The 22,746-nt window shown below is 38.0% G+C and overlaps 1 protein-coding gene across 10 annotated transcripts in view; it reads left to right on the top strand.

Moving 5' to 3' along the window:
• Positions 1-22,746, top strand: part of LOC138814051 (LIM domain only protein 7-like) — a 193,392-nt gene that overhangs the window by 88,262 nt on the left and 82,384 nt on the right. For all 10 annotated transcript variants that reach the window (XM_070002830.1, XM_070002833.1, XM_070002829.1 and 7 more), the window contains one exon: positions 4,365-4,471. In XM_070002830.1, coding sequence (XP_069858931.1) covers positions 4,365-4,471 — 107 coding nt within the window. Of the gene's footprint in view, positions 1-4,364; positions 4,472-22,746 lie in introns of those variants that run through there.

The following is a 22,746-nucleotide window of genomic DNA, read 5'->3' as shown; positions in this document are numbered from 1 at the left end:
ACACACATTTTAAGAAAATTGGGAAACAATTGCAAAAATAAAAGAATATTGAAGAAATGATGGAATGTAACTTCAAAAGCTAGGACGCACAACATTGTAACTTCTGTTGTATCCTTTCCAGGGTACTTGCCCCTCTCAGGCAGTATCATGGAGATGTCCATTTGATAAAGCACAGAAGCTTCTGTCACTAGCAAAACTTCCATACTCCAAACTAAATGTCTATTGTCATAGTCAGCTACGTTTGGTGATAATTTTCTGTATAGCAATAGATAACTGCCTTGAACCAATACAAACCTGGGAATCTTTGGGGCTTCCTCATCTTATCTCATTTGTAAGTACTGCTGGTCCTGATCAGGGTGAGAAGAAGATAGAAGGAATGAAAATTTCATGCTAGGCACTTCTTCTGTATAGGTAGTGCCTACCTTTATTTAGTCTAAGAAGCATTGTAAATTGAAAGGAATACCTTTAGGGGTTCATTGTTGTATGGCATTTTTGGTCCTGAAAGTGTAAGGATCTCATGTTTAAAGCAGTTTTCTTTTTGACATAAATGTTTTATGGAAGTTGGGTTATGGAATATTTATGTGCTAGATTTTGTTTTGATTGTGGGGCTTAAACTCTGGGCCTGGGTGCTGTTGTTCCTGTGCTCTTTAGCTCAAGGCCAGCACTCTACCACTTGAGCCATAGTGCCACTTCCAGTTTTCTAGTGGTTAATTGGAGATGAGTCTCACAGACTTTCCTGCCTGGGCTGGCTTTGAACCATGATCCTCAGATCTCAGCCTCCTGAGTACCTATGATTACAGGTGTAAGCCACAGGTATGAGTCACCAGGGCCCAGCTTGTACTAGATTTTTTCAGTGAGTACTGGGCTTCCCTTGCCTTAGAGACCCCATGATCCTTTGTTATGGATTACAGATCCACTCATTGTACTGAGGAAAATGGTGTCACAAAGGCTATGGACCAGCGCTACATACTGGGTTGGTGGCAGAGCTAATGTAGAGTGCTGGTTACTAGTCCATTAGATAAAATTTGTTTCAGTTTGTCCTTCAGTGTTATTTTTGATGTTTTAAGTGAAAATGATTCTATGTGAGGACCAAATGCTTTTTTTTTTACTATGTTTTAACAGACATGAAAATGATCATTTCTGAATATGCCTTAAGGCAGCTCTCTGCTAGGTTCTTGAAATTGGAAAAAACAAAACAAAACAAACAATTACCATATGGGCTCAATTTCACTAAGCATGATGTAGGTTATAGTTCTGATTTTAGATTTTAGTATATCCCATTTCTGATTTTCCATGTACTAAAACTAAAATGTAACCGTATGAGTTACTAGGAATTTCTTTTCCTGAAATTTGTCTCTGGTGTTGTAAAGTCATTTTAGATTTTGAGTGGTTTCTTTTGAAATTCTTGTCCTTATCAACCTGTACACATTGCTAAGCAAATGAATGCTGTTATGTTTTTACAAAATACATGAAGAATTGTTTTTACTCTTAGTTTTATACATTTGAACTGTGTGTGTGTGTGTGTGTGTGTGTGTGTGTGACAGTGTGTGCACACACGTCAGTCTTGGGGCTTAAACTCAGGACCTGAGCACTATCCTTGAGTTTTTTTTGCCCAAGGCTAGTTCTACCACTTAAGCTCCCTCCTCCCTTCCTCCCCCCCTCCCTGCCCCCAGCTTTTTGGTGGTTATACAGTTTCATGGGCTTTCTTGTCCAAGCTGGTTTCAAACCATGATCCTCAGTTCTCTGCCTTGTGAGTTGCTAGGATCACAGGCATAAGTCACTGCTATCTGGCTTTAAGTTTATTTTAGTATTTTATGATCTGTTTTGGTGGTGTTTGGGAATGGACCCAGGGCCTTGCATGTGCTGGGGAAACTGGTCTGCCATTGAGCTCTACTTCAGCCTAATATTTAGAACACTTTAAACACTCAGAGCCAAACTAAGTTGATGGAAAGACTTCTAGTGGTTTATTTATTTATTTATTTATTTTGATGTGAAATTTGCTTTTGGTAGGGTTTGGAATACTAATACACGGAACAATTTATTCTTGTCTGCTCTTCAGAGGATCAGCTTTACAACCATTATTTTTTCATTTTGTACTAATACTGGGTATTGGTTCAATACTCAGGGCCTATGTTCTCAGTTGGCTTTTTCACTCACTAACTGGTACTCTACCACTTCAGCCACACCCCACTTCTGGCTTTTTTGCTGGATAATTGGAGATAAGAATCTCACAGATTTGTCTGTCTGGGCTGGCTTTGAATCATGATTCTCAGATCTCATTTTCTTGAGTAACTAGGACTACGAACCAGGTTTTTGCTGGGTGCAAGTGGCTCATAACTTTAATCCTAGCTACTCAGGAGGCTGAGATCTGAGGATTTCTGTTTGAAGCCAGCCTGGGCAGGAAAGTTCCCGTGAGATTCCTGTCTCCAGAAAAAGCTGGAAGTGGCACTGTGGCCCAAGTAGTAGAATGCTATCCTTGAACACAAAGTGGCTCAAGGGACAGCTCCCAGTTCAAGTCCTAGAACTGGCAATAACAACAGAAAGTAACAAACCAGGTTTTATTATGAGATAATTGTAGGCAGTACCATTTTTAGAATTCATGAGTCTATGCTCATGAATTGTAATTCTTCTAGGATTTTTTGGCAACTATTTAGTTCCTAATATTCTATATAAAAGGATAGTTGCATTAGATACTTCTCATTGAGCTATCCAACTTTTGAATCATTTCTTTCCTCATTAGAATAAATTGCTCACTTGTTCTCTTTGCCTTTCATGATAGCACACTGGAGACACCTCAGACCTGGACAAAGGAGGGTTTTGGCTATTGTTGGTTTGTTTGGTTTCTTGCTCTTCCTTTCCTGTCAATCAGTGTTGCTTTTCTCTTCTTAAATCTACTCTTAGTCCCAAGCAACCTAAGTAACTGGACTTGCTTCTTCTTTTTATTCCTTTTTTTTGGGGGGGGGGCTATATTAATGTTCGAACTTCAGATTTCCAGCTAACTAGGCGGGTACTCTTAGGACTTGAGATACACTTCTAGCCCTTTTTTTGTGTGTGTGATATTCTGGATGTGGTCTTGCTTTTTTGCATCTTTGCATTTTGGCCTGGGATAGCAGGCCTGCTGGCTATGCCTTCAGCATGGCAGGGATCACAGGTGTACACAGCTATACCTAGCCTTCTTGTTGTCCTTGGCTATAGCATCCTGACTTGTCTTCCTATGGGAATGAGTTTCTTAGCATCGGAAAGAGTAACTGGTTTGTAAAAGCAAGCTACCAGGAGGTGTTGGGGGTGGGGGGAGAAGGGGTGCTTCAAGGAGGCTCCTGGCACATTGCTGGTGTTTCCAGCATGCTTATGTGGACCAGCGTGTGTGGGCATGCAAGGCAATTCCCTTCCCCAGGGCCCCAGCAAAGCCAATGCAGAGAGCCCACATAGATTCACACGAACTCAGTCACACCAAGTGCTTCCTTTTTTTAAGAGTAGGAAAGATGAAGCCTAAGCTAATTCTGGCAACAAATGTGTGTAGTTGAGAAGCAGCTGACTGTAAAACAGATATACTGTGGTTCCTGTGTGCGCAGCCGTTTATGTTAATGAAAAGCATTGGCTTGTGAATGGAGGATTTGGGTTTTGAAATTAGATATGCGGGCAACCTCGGAGGTGAAAGATAGATTTTCTTTTTTTTTTTTTGGAGGCAGCTTCTGAGACAGGTGCAGAGAAGGAAAGCGCCATTCCTAAACCCTGTGGTGGAGCCAATGAGCACCAGGCTTCTCCTGGGTCCTGTACAATGGTGTCCCTTGCCTGTCAAGAGCTGGCTCAGCAACCAAACCCAGATTCCAGGTGTGGTATTCCACACTCGTTCTTGTAATTTGTAATCATAGAAACAGAATGTTCCTCCTCTTATTTCTTCCTTGCCAACAGTTTCTGGGTGGGTGAGTGTCAGTAGCTGGAGTTATTTTTAAAGAGGAGAGAGGTGAGGCTTGTCGTGCGAAGCTGGGAAGAGGGCGTTTGTTTGCAGAGCAGAGCTGACATCAAAGTGTAGATTGCTGCTCAGTGGCTAGGCACTTGTCCTATACCAGGTAATGTTTAACGTGCCCCAGGATCACAAAGATCACTGAAACGGTGTATGCTTGGGCACAAGGTAGCAGGACTTTTTATGCTCCGGAAGACTGAAAGGCTAAATGAACTCACGGATTTATGGTTTTTTTTTTTTTTTTTTTTTTTTTGCCAATATACATATGAATTGGTCTCCTTGCTGCCTCTTTGGCTGAGAGCAATTGGACTTTGAAGCTGGGAAGTTCTATCATAAAAATTTGTAACCTCTGTCTGAGAGCCAGCTCGGCTAAGCAATCACTTTCCAATTCTCTTCGCAGGATAATATAAACGTTTTTTTGAAAGCTTGTGAACAGATTGGTCTGAAAGAAGCTCAGCTTTTCCACCCAGGGGATCTACAGGATTTATCAAATCGAGTCACCATCAAGTAAGTCTCAGTGTTTTTTTGTTTGTTTGTGTTTGTTTTTGTTTTTTTAAAAGATGTATATATTTAAACTTAGGGCATGGAGCTTAAGTGAAAATAATTGCAGAGAGTTTTTGTGATTGCTGGAAAATCATTCCTCTCAGCGCCTTTCTCTGTTCTCATTCCAAAATAGATGACTGTCTTAACAAAATGACTTGGGGACTGTGAATGAGAAGCTATCTGCAGTCGATCTCATGTTATGGGCTTGCTGTAAATCTCTGTACCAACCGAAGTGTTTTTTACAGTTTAACAGTTTCCAACGTAGTTGTGTTTGGTTGCTAATGGTGAGGGAGATTCATTATACGTATAAAGTAAATTCAGAGACAATTATTATAGTTTATAGAAGGAACATAATTCTTTCAAAATAGTTAAAAATGTTTTTGGAATTAAGACATAATTGTTAATAGTAGGATCATGTGTATAGTGGTTGATATTTGGAAGGCAACAGTGGCCTGGAAACTACACTATGCCCATGACTTTGTCAAGTTATTGGTTGTCTTTTTTTTTTAATTAAAAAAAACCAGTTTATAAGTATACTGTTGAACTTTAGAGGAAAATGGTGTTCAGTTGTGAACTTATGGAATCAGGCAGTCTGGTATAAAACTCTTAGTAGAGGTTGTCTGATAAATCTAATTAGCTCCCAGGAAATCAGTGAAAAGATGTGTTCTAGGTAAAATATGACAGGAAAGTTATTTAATTTTGTAATAATGACTGACTACTTCCTTATCAGAACTCTTAAACCCAATTAACATTTTACTATGAGGAAATACATATTTTAACTGCAGAAATAATGGAAATAGAAAAGGACTGTTTACCACTTAAACAAAGATTTGTTTAATGTGGTTAATATCCTTGTGCTATAGTTTTAGTAGTAATTAAAAATTGTCTAGAAGATCTTAAAAATGGTCATTTTCCCATGAACAGACATACTTATCTACATATTTTTGATAGTAAACATTGTTTTCTAATAGTACAATGTAAAATCTTAGGTAGTATTAGTTTTTAAAAGTCTTAACAGTAAATATATATTTAAAAAATCATAACCTGTTTCAAACTTACCTGCATCTACTTCTGTTGAATGCTTTTCTAACTCCATAGCAATGATACATTGATTGGCCCAAAGGTAGTTGAAATCGTAAGTTTTATTTTGGGCATATTTTTTTTTCTGCAGTATGGGAAGTTCTGCTTAATATCCATAAGAAATAAAAAGAAATGAATGCATTTCTTTAGTTTTTCCTAATTATTATATTAGGAAGATCTGCGCAACGAAAATTTGAAAGTCTTCTTTTTCTTAAGTTGGTGCTAATGGGACTTGAATGTACTTCCTTCTAAAACCAAATTGTTTTTGAAACTACAGCTTCTATTTACTTGAGTAAACTATTGACTAGGCAAAACATGTTTGTTGAGTACTAATTTCAAGGGTGCCACGTACAAAGATAGCCTGGGACTTCTTTCAGGAGCTGTTGTGTATAAAACATTGAAGGAAAATCAGTATTTGGCCTAAGCCTTCGGTGAAATTAATTTACTGTCAAAGTGAAACTGGGAGGTTACGTAGCTTCAACCTTAACAAGAAGTATGCAGAACAACTTGTTTCAGTGGAAACTCCTTGTCTATGAGAGCAAGGTGTGCCTCAGTCTTCGCAGTGAGTGAGAATACTTCAGTGAGAACTCTGACTTAAGAACTTTCCTCCTGATAATTTGTCTTGTTGGGCCAAAGAACAAAGGGTGGCTCTGAGTCTGTCTCAGTAGGGGCACTGGAGTTGGCAAGTGACTTTTCAGGACGCTGATGCCCTCAGATAGTTACTAACGGAAACAGATTGAAAGAAAAACAAATAATGGCTTACTAAGAATGCATTTGTTGCTTTTTAGTTTTGGTTATATAATGTGGAGATGTCTGCAGGTCAAAAGTCTTGTTCTGTCATTCTTGTAGATTAAAGGACCTGGTACTGGTTAGATCAGTGGATCTCAATTAGAGAGTCTTTGTCTCCCAGGCCACCTTTGATAACATTCAAAGACATCTTTTGGTTGTTCTAGCTGGGATGAGGGTGCCACAGTTAACTCTAGTGGATTAGGAGTGATGCTAAATTACCCATAAATGCCCAGGAAATACCCTACAATGAATTTTCCTGCTCCAAAGAGTAGTAAATGGTGTTGTTGAGAAACTCTGGCATAGACTTAGAATTCCTTAATCATCCTTCTTTGCCAGCCAAATAGCCACTGTGGCAGATGTTTGACCCACTGTTACACTATAGCTTCAGATTTACTCACAAGGCTGCATTTCCGTGTTAGGTTATTTATTTAACTGAGTCTCCTTGTAATTTGAGAGTGTGGATATGTGTAAACACTTTGCGATTATTTTGCTCATTAGTATATGTTTGATTTACCAGAAATACAGCAAACCATGTGTGTATGGCAGGAAGGGAGGGGTACCAGTCCTGGGGCTTGAATTCAGGGCCTGGGTACTGTCCCCTGAGCTTTTTGTGCTCAGGGCTGTCATTCTACCACTTGAGCTAAAGCTCTGCTTCCAGTCTTTTGGTAATTAATTGGAGATAAGAGTCTCATGGATTTTCTTTCTGGGGTTGGCTTTTAATCACTGTTCTCAGACCTCTGCTTCTTGAGTAGCCAGGATTGCAGGTGTGAGCCACTGGTGCCTGACTCCCCATTTGATTATAAGTCCTCTATCTACTTTGGGGGCATACACCCATTGGTCTTCTTCCAAGCTCAATGTAACCATGATATTCTGAGAACAAATAGGACAAGAGGTTGGTACCATGTGTGATGGGAACTCAAGGTGTGTTTTATTGATTGGTGAAGGAAATATGTGGGTATATGGAGCCTAATGAATGATTTCAATAATACAGACCCTATCTACAACTACTTTCTGTCAGTTTGAGACTAAAAATTAATTTGCTACAACTTGACACTAGTGGAGCAGACTTAGAGTACTCGATATTTTAGTAGTTACACATATCTATATATGATGTACTTTTCTAACTGAATTATTTTTAAAGGGCAAGAAGTAATAGTTTTAATCTTTCCAAATATGTTTGGATGACTCTTCATTTTGATATTCTAGTTATTCATGAATCAGTTGATTCTTTACTTCTGATATCCTGACTTCATGGATAAGATCCATCTTCACTCCTTTTCCTTCCAAAGGGCTAATATAGACATGTATGATTTAGTTTAAATGAATGATAGATGGAGATCTACCAGTTTGGGGCCCTGAACTTCAGTTTGCACAATCATCATAAGCATTTATTAAGTATCCATACTACACTGAGCATGCTTGATTCATATGAATAGGTGGTGTCTGAGTGCACATAGCTTCTGTAAAAAGCTGCTGGGAACAAGCACATTGACTCTACTAGCATGCCGTACGTAGCACATGGGGAGCTGTGGTAGCAGATGTCATGATCTGGGTGTTTGAGAGAAAGAGTAACTTCTTTGCTGGCACTCTACCACTTGAGCCACACCTCTATCTCTGGCATTTGCTGGCTAGAGATAATGATCTGTTGTTGTTGTTTTTTGATGGTGATGGTTAATTGAAATAAAAGTCTCTTGCACTTTCTTTCCTGGGCTGACTTTGTACTGAGATCCTCAAATCTCTCTGATTTCTGTGTTACTAGGATTACAGGCGTGAATAACTAGCGGTGTCCTCCCCTCCATCCCCCAGGCAAATGTCATGGTCTTTGTGGTGACTGTGGTGTAGAAAGACAGTAACTTATCAGGTAGCCTGGAGGCCCTGTGTTAGAGGACTTGACATTAGCAGAAAAGTAGAGCTCAATATTAAAGATTTTACTTTGTATTTAAGCCAATCCTCCAACCAGTTTTTATAAAAAATTTTTTTAGTTGAAAATTCTGAACAGATTGTAAACATGTTTCTTCTTTCCACCCCCTTACCATTTTCATCTAGTTTTTTTTTTTTTTTTTTAGCACTTCTTCAGATACATTCTGTTCATGTTATAATTATAGGGTGGCAATGCTTTTGAATACAGTATTTCAATAATGCAAAGAAATTATTTTCTAATGTAGGTTTACTGCTTTATTATTTAGAATGTTGGTATTTTCAGTTTAAAATGCAACATTGAGTAGATATTGTTATTGACTGGTTCTTTTTCTTTTTAGTATATTGAAGCAGAAATCAAGGATCTGTTATTTTTACACATGCTAGTTGCCAAAGGAATGTAGTTGCAAGTAAAAATTAATGTTAGCATCTTTCTATCATGAAAATAGAGGAGGCTCAAAATGATACATTAAGGGTGTAAGTGTTCTTTAAAAAGCTTCAAAAGGGCGCTTGATTTTTTTGGCAATACTGTAAACTCATTTCTCAGCAGTCAAGTTCCCAGATGGTATCCTGTTTAAACAGTCTGCCAAATTGAGCTGGAGGTATGTGTATGTGTCAGAATTTAAGGGTTTTTTTTTATATAAGTTTGAAAATTATTATTTTGAGTTTTTTAATTTTCATCATTTTTTGTTTGAAACCTGATTTTACATCTTTTTCCTTTTTTGGCAAGTGTCTTTCAAATGAGTATTTCAATTATCTTAATTGTGTTTTTCAAGCAAGTGTAGTGATATTCAAGTGATCTACAACTTTCCCATGGTGATGTCCACCACTGATGTTACTATTTTTAGAATGTCCCCTTCTTATTAGAACAGGAAAGAGAAAGGGCATGGTTCTGTGCACCTACCTTTGTGTCCCACTCAGCCATTCGTTGTGATTAGGGACTTACTAATTCTTCTGGAAGTCTGGGGCTGTTTAAGGTCAGCAGCAGAAATGTACGGCCAGGTTTCTAAATGTTCTTCAATGTGCCAACTTTGACTACCTAAGAGATTCAGTTGCAGAGCTGAGAAAGTTTGGGAACTATGAAACAGATTTAACACTAACATTAGCCAGTGCACAATTGAAGTTTGACTTGGATCTGTTTTTCTCCATTTCTAGTTCTTAATCTATTTCTCAGATATACAGGTTTTTTGGATGCCAGCTCTCCTTCCTGAGTGCTGCATTTTCTTAAATCCACAAAACCACTGGATGGGCTGTGTCTTGGTTTGCTGGGTCTGGCCAGGGTCTTTATCTTTATAAGGAACCTCACCTGTATCCTACTCCAAAGAGTCTCACTTGCTGGCTAATCTGATTAGCAATTGATTGGAGTTAGTCCTGGGGAGAGTGGAAATGTGTTGTTCCCTCCTGATCCTATACCATTGGTTTTATAACAAGGCCCTTCAGAGGGTTAAAGAGACAGATTCATCTGTCTTTCAAATTACTGTCTGTAGAGCTGTCTATAATGAATGACTCCAACTTTAAACATTATGTGTACTGACAGATCTGTAGTCCTGTCAGCTGTTTTTTTTTTTGACAGTAACTGAGCTTCATTAGTAGCTAGAAGTATTAAGCACTCCTTCCTCCCTCCCCCAAGTATCTTGTTCTATTGTGGCCCATATAATTGATCATTTTGTATCAGGGTAGAGGTATTGGGGTGTATATACTAGAAACTATTTCTAAAGCTAAGAATAGCTCTTAATTTAGGAAGAGAAAATTTTGGTTTTAAAGAAGTTATTTCCTTGTTTTAAAAAAGCATTGATTTGTCCTTTCCGATTTGACGGGGTTATTATATAAATCCACAGAGAGCAGTGGCAAGCCCCTGTTCATGTGTTTGGGAAGATGTCTTTGAAGACTCAAAGATGGGAATAGGTTATATAAAAATATATTCACAGGCTTCTCTGGGAAGAGAGAGCTGTACACCTTTGCAATATTTTAATCAGGAAAATTTTCTAAAGTGCTGGTTTTTGTTTGTGTGTAGCAGAACTAGGGGTTGAACTGGGAATCACAACACTTTTTTGTTTTAGTTATTTCTCAGCTAGTGCCTTATGATTTTTTTCCCCTGAACCCTCCTTGAACCAGGATACTCCTTCATATACCTCCTCACTAACTGGGATTATAGGCATGAACCATTATATCAGGCTGACATAGGTTTTTTTTTGTCTTGTTTTATTTACATGTAAACTTTCCCTGAGCCTTGAAATTATTTGAGGACAAGAATGTATAATATTCCTTAGATCTTCTTAGTAGCTAGGTGCAAATGTTGGTTTGAAGACTGAATTTTAATTATGAGGACTTTGAGAATATTTTAAAGCCAAGCTATAAAGCTATAAAGGTAGGATAAAGCTAAGTGGTCTGTGTGTGTGTGTGTGTGTGTGTGTGTGTGTGTGTGTGTGTGTGTGTGTGTGTGTGTGTGTGTGTGTGTGTGTGTGTGTGTGTGTGTGTTTTCATTGTGAAGTCTTCATTTCCATATTCTCACCATTCAGATGTAAAGTAGATCTGGCAAAGCAGTTATGGAACTTCTGGTTTCAATTGCCTTTCACTTATCATACCAGAATAATGATATGGCATATTACAACATAATCTGAAATTTGTACAATTTCAAAGAGAGGTGTTTGTTTCCTTGCGGTGACTGAGTAATAAAGTAAAATAAGAACTTTGGACCTTCCAAAGCAGTTGGTTGAAATTACAATAAATTCTTGGGTTGATGTTTTACTGTCAGCTGAAGAATATTTACATACATATATTACATGAGGTATGGGAAACATTTCTGTGTCTTCACATCATCATCCCTAGTCATATTGTGAAATAAATCAGATGTGATTGTTTTTCATGGTGGTAGGGCCATAGACAGCTTGTAAAATAAATCTAGAATGTATTCTTACGGCTTTTGGATGGATGTCGGGTGCTAATAATTCATGCCTATAATCCTGGCTATTCAAGAAGCTGAGATCTGAGGATCATGGTTTGAAGCCAACTGGGACAGGAAGTTGTAGAGACTTTTATCTCCAGTTAACCAGCAAAAAAATCAGAAGGAAGCTGTAGATCAAGTGGTAGAACACTAGCCTTGAGCATAAAAGCTCAGGGATAGCTCCCAGACCATGAATTCAAGTCCTAGGATTGGCTCGTGGGCGCGGGCGCGCGCGCGCACACACACACACACACACACACACACACACACACACACACACACACACACACACACACACACACACACACACACACACACACACACACACACACACACACACACACACACACACACACACACACACACACACACACACACACACACACACACACACACACACACACACACACACACACGACTCCTGGATGGAAAATATGGTAGTTATACAAAAGATGATATATCTTGTAGAAGCTCAAAGCTAAGAAATTGAATTTTTGAAGCGTAAGATCCTATAGTGGGGGGAATTTCTTACGAGAAGTCATTAATACTCCTTTAATAGGATATTTCAGGAACAAATTTATAGTAAAACAAACTCCTTCAAAAGTCAAGATACTTGCCTGATCCCTCTTAACTTTGTCTAGCATTAAACACCAACGTGGACCCCCACCCCAGTCATATTTGAAGAATGTCAACACAAACTTGATGGTTTCTCAGCAGCTCATTTGCGCTGTTTCTACTAATGCCCAGGCTGTTCCACCCATTCTCCCTAGAATGGAGGAAGAAAGCACAATAGAGATTTAGCAGAAGCATCTTGGACGAGAGTAGGGATTTGGTGTTCTCTAAATTGGACTTACCCCTATTCTGTGTCTGTTGGTAGCGGAATGACCTTAGGTTACTTTCCTTCCTATGATGGAATGACTTCTCTGTAAGTTTAATATTAGGGCCTGAAGTAATTAATTACTTGCTGTGTCTCAAGATGTCTGCTAATGCCTTGGAATAGATGAGTAAATAAGATGCAATTGCTATTTGTTTGGAATTTCCCAAACACTACTTCTTGGAATAATTACCCCTTCCTTTCAAGAATTTTACGATGAAGTGAAGTCACATGCCAAGTGTTCATTGTCTGGTATATAGTAAGTTCTTAGCAAGTAGTAGTGAGTTATTATTATGAACATTTTCATAATTTGGCTTGTTTTTATTCTATGAAGTTATCTGTACCTGTAGGGAGGCATGGAAGAAGAAAATCACTCCTGGCCACTTGAGTTGTGATTATGAGTTTTAGGTGTTAGCTTTTCAGAATTTATGCCACTTAAGAATTATCCCATCTGTTTATTGAGAGATGTTATTGAAAAAGATTGTGTGTGTGTGTGTGTGTGTGTGTGTGTGTGTGTGTGTGCGCGCGCGCGCCTGTGCATGCGTGCGTGCGTGCATGCACACTCCACTTCTGGCTTTCTGGTATTAACTGGATATGAGTCTCTCCCATTTTTCTGCCTGGGGTGGCTTTGAACTGGGATCCTCAGATCTCAGCTTCCTGAATAATGAGAAGACTTCAGTGTGCTTAAACACATGTACATTTAGTTGACTTATTGTAGTTTAATCTGTTAGAATAGCAAAGCTAGGGAGCAGAGAGTGAAGTCATTTATTCTTGCTGCTGTATATGTAGAACCAATCTAATTTTTAGGCTTATTTTTCATAAATTTAAATACTTAATTTCAAGCATTTGATTATATTTAAGTATTTTGTATTTAACTAAGTTTTATTTCTATAGTCTCCAAAAGAGCAAACCAAAATGCACTTTCATAAGTTGATCTGACACAGTGGGTTGCATATTCAAATCTAAACATTTTTATGTTGTTTCTGGGCTTTATTTTCTTTGGTCTTTTTTCCATTGGTTTGAAAAGTATCATTGTGATCACAAAGGTATTATTCTTTAGCTAGATATCAGAATCTGTTACCTTTTTTTTGTTGTTGCAGGTCTTAAAATTTTTTTCTTTTTGGATTAGGTGTGTGTGTTTATAGCTGTATGTACTATTGAGGAAAAGCTTAGCTTCTCTGGACCATGTGCATTTGTTCATTAAAAGGCAACCATATATACTAACAGCATTAAATGTCTTGAATTTAGTGTTTGTGCTATGTGGTTTTAATCCAAGGCGTTAAAAGACAGGCACTGTTTTTTGAGTTGAAAGGGCATGCTTATTAAATAGTTCCAATTTTACTTATAGATTAAGAAAGTAAAAAAAAAAAAAAGAATGAAAATGAACTAAGCAACCCGAATACAGCAATGGGAAGGGAGGAGTGAGAGGGAAAGAGGGAACAGCTTACACGAAGCAAAAGGAAAGAAATGTAAATATCACCTGATGTGGAAGAAATAATAGTATGTTAAAGCTCATAGAATTCACAAACTTTATAGACCATGATAATGACAATATGCTTTGTGAAGGTTAAAATGTGTTTGTGACTTTAAGTATTACTTTTCTATAATACTGTGAAATATGTGAAATTTATGTAATCACCTAATCTTAATTTTAAAAAATTTAAAAAAAGAAAGAGTATTTCTACATGTTATAACTTGATTTCTTTGTTCGCTATTTAATAAGCAGGACCTAACTATCACATGGTTAGATATAGATCAGTTGGGATAAAAGTTGTTTATTGGGTATTGCTACTGAGAACTTAAGTCAGTGGAACAGTTTTGCTTTCAGATCATTGCCCTGATATGATTTCTGTCCTGCTGACTCCCACCCTGTGTGGCATAGACTGCTCATGGTTTTAGCTTGTTAACTCAGAGACATATGTTTTTCTGAAGGCCTCTCTCAACTGGGAGGCAGTTTATAGGTTATCATTTGATCTTCCGAAGAGCTTAATACTATTGCTTCAGAGGACACTGACCAAATATGCATAGTAAAGATAAGAAAACAGGACCCCAAATTCACTGAGGAGCCTTCAAGGGAACCAGGCCTACTTGACACATAAATCTAAATAGCTCACAGTATCATTCTGAATTGTATTTGATAGGTATGCTTTCATAGGTATATAATCCTCCAAAAGGAAGATGAAAACTATACTTCGAATCAACACAATTCAGAGAACCAATTTTTGTTAAGTTTAAAAAGAGAGTAGAGATTTAGTAGCTCTGTTTTATTAACTTTCTTGATTCAACAAGAGTTTATTCTGTGTGCTAAGAACAATTTGTGGGTGAAACCCATAAGTAAAACATCAAGTATACATTATATAGTCTCATGTATTTCTGTATCTCATTATGTTACACTAGTACTGAGAGATGCCAGATTTCCTTGAATTATTTTCATTGTTATTCAATATGTTTTGCTTCTTAATTTACTGAGGTGTACAAATACTAGGTGTACAAATACAAGGAGTAGGTGTATCTAGATACTCAATTCGGTCAAACATTTAGTAGATTTCTTTTGACAGAAGGAAAATTGCAACTATTGTTTATTACATGCTTAGGTTTGTGTGTAATTGTGTATTTACTGATAGCCTGCTTAAGAATAGAACACACAAACACACACATCTGAGTGACACACACACACACACACACACACACACACACACACACACGTCTGAGGGTTAGACCCCAGATTTTGTTAATGTGGATAATGAATTTCACTCTAAATTTCACTCTAAATTTCACTCTAAAGGTACTTGGAAAATAGGTGAGATGTTATCATGAAATACGTGTCCACAGCATGCCACGTCCTAGATGATTGAGAATTAGAGCTCAGTGTCCTTTCTCCTCCTATTTCTTGTTTTCCTTTTCATATTACTTACAAGAAAGTAATGGAGAAAATTTCTATTAAAGACCTTGATATGCCCTGGTTTAAGTTGTGGGTTGCCAGAGCGGAAGGCAACTGTTTCCAGAGTAGACAGAAGTAGCCCAGTGCTCATGGGCTGGAGGATTTCAGGTGTGTGGGGGAGTGTATCTAGGGGTGCTGAGTTCTCTCACATGCGTGCCTTTTGTCTCATGCCAGGTCAATATTTAATATCTATTGTGCATAGACCTTGAACCCTGTGGGGGAGGGAAAGAATGACCTTTCCTTTTGTACCTTTGTCTTAAAACCAACAGCCAGGAAGAAGAAAAGCATTGTTAAGTTATGCTTTTGGATGTAGGAGTACTGAAATGATTTATAGTTGACAGCTTGAAGGCAAGATTGAATTTAGAGTGATAAATACCCAAGAGATTAGGAAATCACTGAGCATCTTAGAAATATTCCTATCATTGTTACTTAATTAGGTTTAGACAACGTGGAGAAGAACTATCAGGCACTGTCAGGTGTGTTATATAAGTTATTTCTAAACTAGGAACAGCCTAGCAAGGCATTTCCTTTTGCTTCAGATGCCTGAAGTGAAATGAGGCAGAGAGAAGACAAACTTCCTTAGCTGGATGACCTTGGGTAAATAATAAAGTGAAGTTTTTAATTCAAGTGGTATCTAAGTCTCAAAACATGTCCCCTTTTACTGTGTCTGCTGAGCATACTTAAATAGTCTTAGAAATTCACTTATGTTTTTCTACTGCTATGTGGGAATCCTTGTCAAAAATTACTTGCTGGCTTTACTCGAAGTGGATTCATGCACGTTTGCTATGAACTCATTTGATTACACAGCAAACACCTTTGTATTATGATCCTAGGAGTGGTGTCTATTTTGCATGGTAAGTAACTTTGTTGGCAATAATAATATATGCCAACAAATCTAAGATTGTTGATTTCTATGACTTCCCAATTTTAGGAATGTTAAATGTGCGCACATTTATTTTATAATAGAAGAACTGTAGTGTAAGTGGGATTCCGCAGCCCTGGAGGAATAAGAGTTATTTGAATTTTATTGATAGTTTTATATATATAAATAACTTAAAAGGCTTTATTGCTTTTAAGCAGGCATTTATGAATGCTCAGTTGTACTTTTCATGATAATGGAATGTGGAGGATTGGAAAAGCTTACTAATCTAAATTGCTCAGGATCATACCATTACACTTCGACCTTTGTACTATTCTTGTGAAACTTGGCTTTAAATATAGAGCTGATAAATAAACTTTATTTAGACTAATTCTCTTTTTACTAAATTAAAAAATAATAATTTTGCCATGAGCTGGGGGACCTCACCTGCAATCTTAGCTACTGAGGAGGTTGAGAATTCAGCATCATGGGTCAAAGCCCACTGGGACAGAAAAGAAAATTATGTGAGACTCTTACTCCAGTAAGAGTTCAAGTGGTAGAGTGGTTCAAGTGGTAGAGTGCCAATCTTGAATAAAAAATGTAAGGGATAACACCCAGACTCTGAGTTCTTTGGGCTTGAACTCAGGGCTTGGGCTCTATCTCTGAGTTTCTCTCTCGCTCGCTCTCTCGTCGGTCGTGAGCCTTGAACTCTGGGCTTGGGTGCTGTCCCTCAGCTCTTCAGCTCAAGGCTAGTGCTCTACCACTTGAGCCACAGCGCCACTTCTGGTTTTCTGGTGGTAAGAGTCTCATGGACTTTCCTGCCCAGGCTGGCTTTTCTCAGATCTGAGTAGCTAGGATTACAGGAGTGAGCCACCAGTGCCTGGCCCTCCGAGCTTTTTTTGCTCAAGGCCAATAGTCTAGCAGTTGAGCCACAGCACCACTTCCAGCTTTTTCTGAGTAGTTTATTGGAGGTAAGAGTCTCATGGATTTTTCTGCCTGGGCTGACTTCAAACCATAGTCCTCACATCTCAGCCTCCCCAGTAGCTAGGATTACAGGTGAGAGCCGCCGGTGTCCGGCTTATACAAGACATTAAAGATGACTAATTTTATGCTTTATTCTAAAGCCTAAGTTGTAATCCAGATAAAAGTTATTGTCATGTTATCTATTCTGAATTAAAGGAGAACATTATTGTAGTCTACTGCCCCAAGTCCTGCTGCTACCCTGGTAGCCACTGGAGGGTTCTGAACAGGTGGTGAGCCTCCAGTATCAATAACAATAAATAGCACAGCTAATTCTAGTAAGATGAAACGCCTCTCTGGTTATAAGCAAGAAAGTAGGGGATCAGTCAGTGACTCAGAAAAGCAAAGTCCAAAGAATGACTCAAGCACACAAACACTTGAGGAATTCCTTTACCGGGATGTACAATAAATGGAGTGATCACTTCTCTCACAAGCCTTCAGAAACTACTTCTAATGTTCCAAATGAGTGGCATTTACTAATAGGAAAAGATATCTACTAAACTTTTCTTTGTGACCTATATAACAAGACATATGAAGCTCACAGCCCAAGATAGGGCTATAGCAGAAAGATATAAACAGGAACTATTAAAAAAATAACTAGCGGATGGGTTAGATTTGATAATAAAACACTTGGGATTAAGATTATGGAATATGTAAAGGAAGGGGAAATGCTGTTTTTGAGAGTGTACAGATTGGAAGAAGAATGTTTGAGCTTTTTAATTTTGTGTTGGTTGTGAAGCTTGAGCTCAGGACCCTGGGTACTGACTCTGAACATTTTTGTGCAAGGCTAGTGTTCATCCACAGCTCCACCTTTGTCTTTTTGGTGGTTAATTGGAGATATATGAGTCTCACAGACATTCCTGTCTGAGTTGGCCTCGAACTGTGATCCTCAGATCTCAGCCTCCTAAGTAGCTGTGATTACAAGTGTGAGCCAAAGCACCTGGCTTTTTTTTTTTTTTAAACCTGTGTAATCTTCAAACAGCTTTCTAAGGTAGACTGGTGGTTGAATGAGTATGGAACCCCAGGCTCAGAGATATACTCAAAGCCACATGCATAATAATTGTTACAAGTGAAAACCCTCATTGTGACTCCTGACCCAGTGCTCCTTCCATTGTAAGATTCTTTCTTTAAGCATGTTTAAAGGAAAGAGATTGAATGAAGGACTTTTAAAACACATGTTAATGTGTCAATTGGACATGAACTTCTTCAAGTTGGTTGGGTATAAAGAAAGTTCAGGAAATATTAGAGGAGTTTTGTGTTAGTAGCTATGAGTGATAAATTGCAGCTGAGACTGAGAAGTGGTATGTTTTAAACAAGTGCTTCTCAAACTTCAATGAGCGTGTAAAAGTAGGGAGTTCTTCCCAGCTGTAATCCACTAGGTCTGGGGTAGGGCTGGGATCTTGTATTTTTCATGAACTCTGAGGTCTTACCAATGAGATAACTCTGAGTAGGAATGGTTTAGATAAAAGTGATCACATATTGGAGCGAGATTTAAGAAATATCTTGCAATATAAGTGTATATCCCAAGGTGGGGTAGGATTTGCTTGTGAAGTGAAATACTTCTTAGTGACTAATATATTCAGGGGCATACCAATAAAAGGTTTTAGAGTTCTCTAAGATGTAAAACAATGAGTAAAGTTGCTAGACATAAGGTTTGTGCTTTCCTTTTTTTTTTGAATATTCAGGTATTGAACCCAGGGATTTGTGCATGCTAGGCAAATGCTCAACCACCTTAACCATGTCACTATGCAGCACTTGGTTTTATTTTGTTTTTGAGATAGAACCTTGATAATTTCCACCAGCCTGGCTCTGAACCATTATCACATGTTGAGATTACAGGCATGTGTCATCATGCCTGGCTAGGTCCTTATTTTACTTTTTTTTTTCTAGTCTTGGGGCATTCAGTCAGAGCCCTGGCAGTGTCTTTGAGATTTTGTTCTCAATACCAGCATTCTGCCACTTGAGCCACAGCTCCTCTTTTAGCTTTTTGGTGATTAACTGGCGATAAGAGTCTCAAGGACTTTCTTGCCTGGTCTGGCTTCGAACTCTGATCCTCAAAATTTTAGTCTTCTAAGTACCTAGAATTACAGATAAGAGCCACTGGCATTACAGGTAAGAGCCACTGGCATTTAGATAGTCTTTTACTTCTGAGGTATATTTTAGTGGTGCAAGCTTGAGGCGTGAATCTTCAGTGTAGTCTGGTATATTGGAAGCAAGGTGGCAGATAGGTTGGGATGAGCTTGAGTGGTATCTTGAATGCTCTGGCTAGGAAGTTTAAACTTACTTGAAGTAGGTTTTGGATTCGTTTTCAACCAGAAAGCAAAAAACAGATTTAGAAAGATGTGATAAGGAGGTAATATATAAGATGGATTGCAGAATGGAGGCTGGAAGACAGAAGAAAATGTCTGGGTTTCCTAGGCATTGTGATTATTATAAAAATGCTCTCCAAAAACCACTGGAGTCACAATGACAGGCATGAAAATAAAGATTTGTCTCAGCGAGGCAAAATTTACTACAATTTTTTCTGCTTTTGTAAATAAAGTTTTATTTAAACACAGCTATGCTCATTTGCTTACACATTGACTATGATTACTTTCATGCCCGGAAGAGTTGAGTAGTTGTGATAAACTGTGTGGGCCACAAAGCCTAAAATATTTACTCCTTAGGCCTTTATAGGATAAGTGTTACCAATCCTCGATTTAATATTCCAAACAGTAGTTACTCATTGCATGTAAGAAATAAATAGAATTTTTCACACTACATCTTTAGCTCTAGGCAACATGTAATTTATAAATTTTGATGGTTTAATTACTTAAATTTAGCAATTACAATTGTTATATAGCCAATCACTTCAACTCCTCAGGGCTTTAACTTTGAATTACAGTCTGATTGGGTTATAAATTTGGGTCATTTCCTCCTTCCAAATCAACTAAAGACCCAGTGAAGTTCCACAAGTATCTGTACTAGGCATCTTAACTGTATAATTGCTATAGTGTAGACTAATTACTTCTTGAAAACAACAACAGAATTCAAAATGTCTGACAAACACAAAAAATTAAGGTGATACAAAATACAAAACTCAGCTAGTCTTTTTTTTTTTGTGGTTGTGGGGCGCAAAATTTACTGCTGCAGAAGGTTGCACCATCAGCTAAACATCTGGCAAGCAAACACAGTCTGTTCCCCCATTTATTGCTAACACAAAGTCCTGCCCCTTTGCTCAGATTGGTTGAGCTCAAGTTCGCAATCTATTCATGATTGGCTAGTTTGCGTAGGGTAAAATGTATTTACATATGGTGACTTTGAAATAATATTAACCAGTAGAGAAGTAATCTCAAAATATGCCAGCACCCTCTACCATTTCTTGGAACAGTCTGAAGTATGTCTTAATTTCATCTCAAAAAGAAACCACTTTAAGACAAAACCTTACATTTCAAAAAACCCTTCCTTATCCCAAAGCAGTTCTTCTTTTCCTTAACAAGAGCCATGCTACCAGGCCAAAGCAGGAAATTGTAAGCAACACACTTTGATAGAAAAGACAATTTTTTTCATAAGATGAAGACTCTAAGTGCTGGGACAATGAAATGTGTGAGCTAGGATTGGAGGGGGTAAAGCTTCAGAATGAGTCTGCTTGAGCCAAACAATCATTAGCAGAGAGGAAAGGTAAATGATTTGAAGACGAGAGAAACTAACTATAAAACTCATTGTGTTGGATGTGACAATCAAAACATTCAGATGGAATTATAGGACTTATTAACACAGTTAAGCCAAAATCAGAGCTGGCCTTGTGGATTTGGGAGTCATCTCTGAAGAACTAATAGTCATTTGTAGAAAAATCAAGTTCAGCTTTGGGAAAATAAGGGTGGAAAATGAATATTCCTTTGCTTCTTTTCTTAAACAAACATGTCCTTGTATTACATGTACTTTCATGACTACACTTTCTTGTCAATTCAAAATGAATTGACAAGAACAAGCTAAATCATTATCTGTGTTATTTTCTTCTCCCGGAGACCTTTCTTACACAGCTATAACATTTATCTTATTTTTTCCCTAGCTGTATTGGGGGTGTGATGTATTTACAACAAAACTTTCAGCCCTTTTATGTGTACAGTTCTTATTTTGGTAATTAACTACAGCTAGGTTACAACAACAGTAGTCAACATATAAAAAAACCCTAGAAAGTTTTCCCATGCCTCTTAGCAACCAAATTGCTCAACTGAGCTCCAGCTACATTACTTTGGGTTGTTAATTTATAATGATAGGTCACTATACTGGTGCGTTTTCTAGAATTTTGTTTAAATAGAACATACAGTACCTACTTTTAGTATTTTAGCAGTTGTATACTGGGACTTGTATTCTATTGAGCTCCTTATGTTGAATAATTATTAACCACAGATGGATAGACTACTTTGTGTATCTTTTACCAGTTAATAGACCTTTATTTTCAGGCTTTTGACGGTTATGAACAAACTACTATAAACATTCATGTTCAATTCTTTATGTTGCCTGATTTTGTTTCTATATTAAGTACTTAGAAATGGGACTGCTGGATGACATGGGAAATATTTGATAGCTCTATAAGTCATCATCATGCTCTTTCCAGAATGGCTGCTGTTTCCATCTGTAAGGATATGAAAATACCAGTTGTAGCTGGGTAAGTGCTGGTGGCACACACGTGTAATCCTCTCATCTCCAGAGGTAGAGATCTGAGGATTATGGTTTGAAGGTAGCTTGGGCAGGAAAGATTGTGAGACTCTTCTCTCCAATGAATCACCAGAAAAGCTGGAAGCGGAGCTGTGGCTCAAGAGGTAGAACACTAGCTTTGAGCAAAAAGAAGCTCAGAGACAGTGCCCAGACCCTGCGTTAAGCCCCAGGACTGGCAAGTTGCTCCAGGTTGTCCCAACATGTATTGTCATTGATGTGTTAGACTTTAGATTTACTACTTAGTGGCATTTTATGCATTATGAGTTCACATTTTCCACAGGACAAATGATACTGAGCATTTTCATGTGTATGTATTGAACCATTCACATAAATATTTGGAAGAATATTTCACATCTTTTGTCCATTTCTACTGTTTGTTTTACAGACAATAATTTTGTGGTTGTGGTTGTGTTTTATGCAGCGGTTAGACAATTAAATCATTTATCTGGCTAAGCTTAGTTCTGAACTTGTGAAGACTTTTTTTGTGTGTGTGTGCTAGTATTGGTGCTTGAACTCAGGGCTTTGCTGCCTTACTTGCCTCTCCCCACCCCTCCTGCTCAAGACTGACACTCTCCCATTTGAACCACATCTTTACTTCTGGCTGATCAATGAGAGAGAAGATTCTCAGGACTTTTCTGCCCTGTCTTTGAATTAGATCTCAGCCTCCTAAATAGCTAAGATTACAGGCATGAGCCTAGAGCCTGGATTAAAACCTTTTTTTTTTTTTTTTAATGTGTTCTTTTCAGCAAAGGATCTGAGGAATTTAAAAAAAGTGTCCGTAGGAAATAAGATATAAAATATTATTTACCTTAACAAAGAGCCATGGAGAATAAAAGGAGAGTTTGTAGGGAATTGTAGCAGGAGCATAAAGTCTGATGTTAATTTTTGTGTATGAAATGAATGGTTGAGGTTCATTCTCATCTGTCTTCATATAGATACCCAGTTGCTCCAGGGCTAATTTTGGAAAAGACTATTACATTACTTTGGCACTGTGGTTGAACACCAATTGTTGCTCAGTTGTTGCTTCTATTTCTGGGTCTGCTCTGTTCTGCTGTCTACATACCTACCCTCCTGCCTCATCTACATGTGAATTGTCATTGAACCTTTGTTGCTT

The sequence above is a fragment of the Dipodomys merriami genome, unplaced genomic scaffold (assembly GCF_024711535.1).
Source record: "Dipodomys merriami isolate MVZ:Mamm:240054 unplaced genomic scaffold, mDipMer1.0.p SCAF_6, whole genome shotgun sequence".
In the NCBI taxonomy this organism is placed as follows: domain Eukaryota; kingdom Metazoa; phylum Chordata; class Mammalia; order Rodentia; family Heteromyidae; genus Dipodomys; species Dipodomys merriami.
This window is presented reverse-complemented; position numbering and strand designations above follow the sequence as displayed.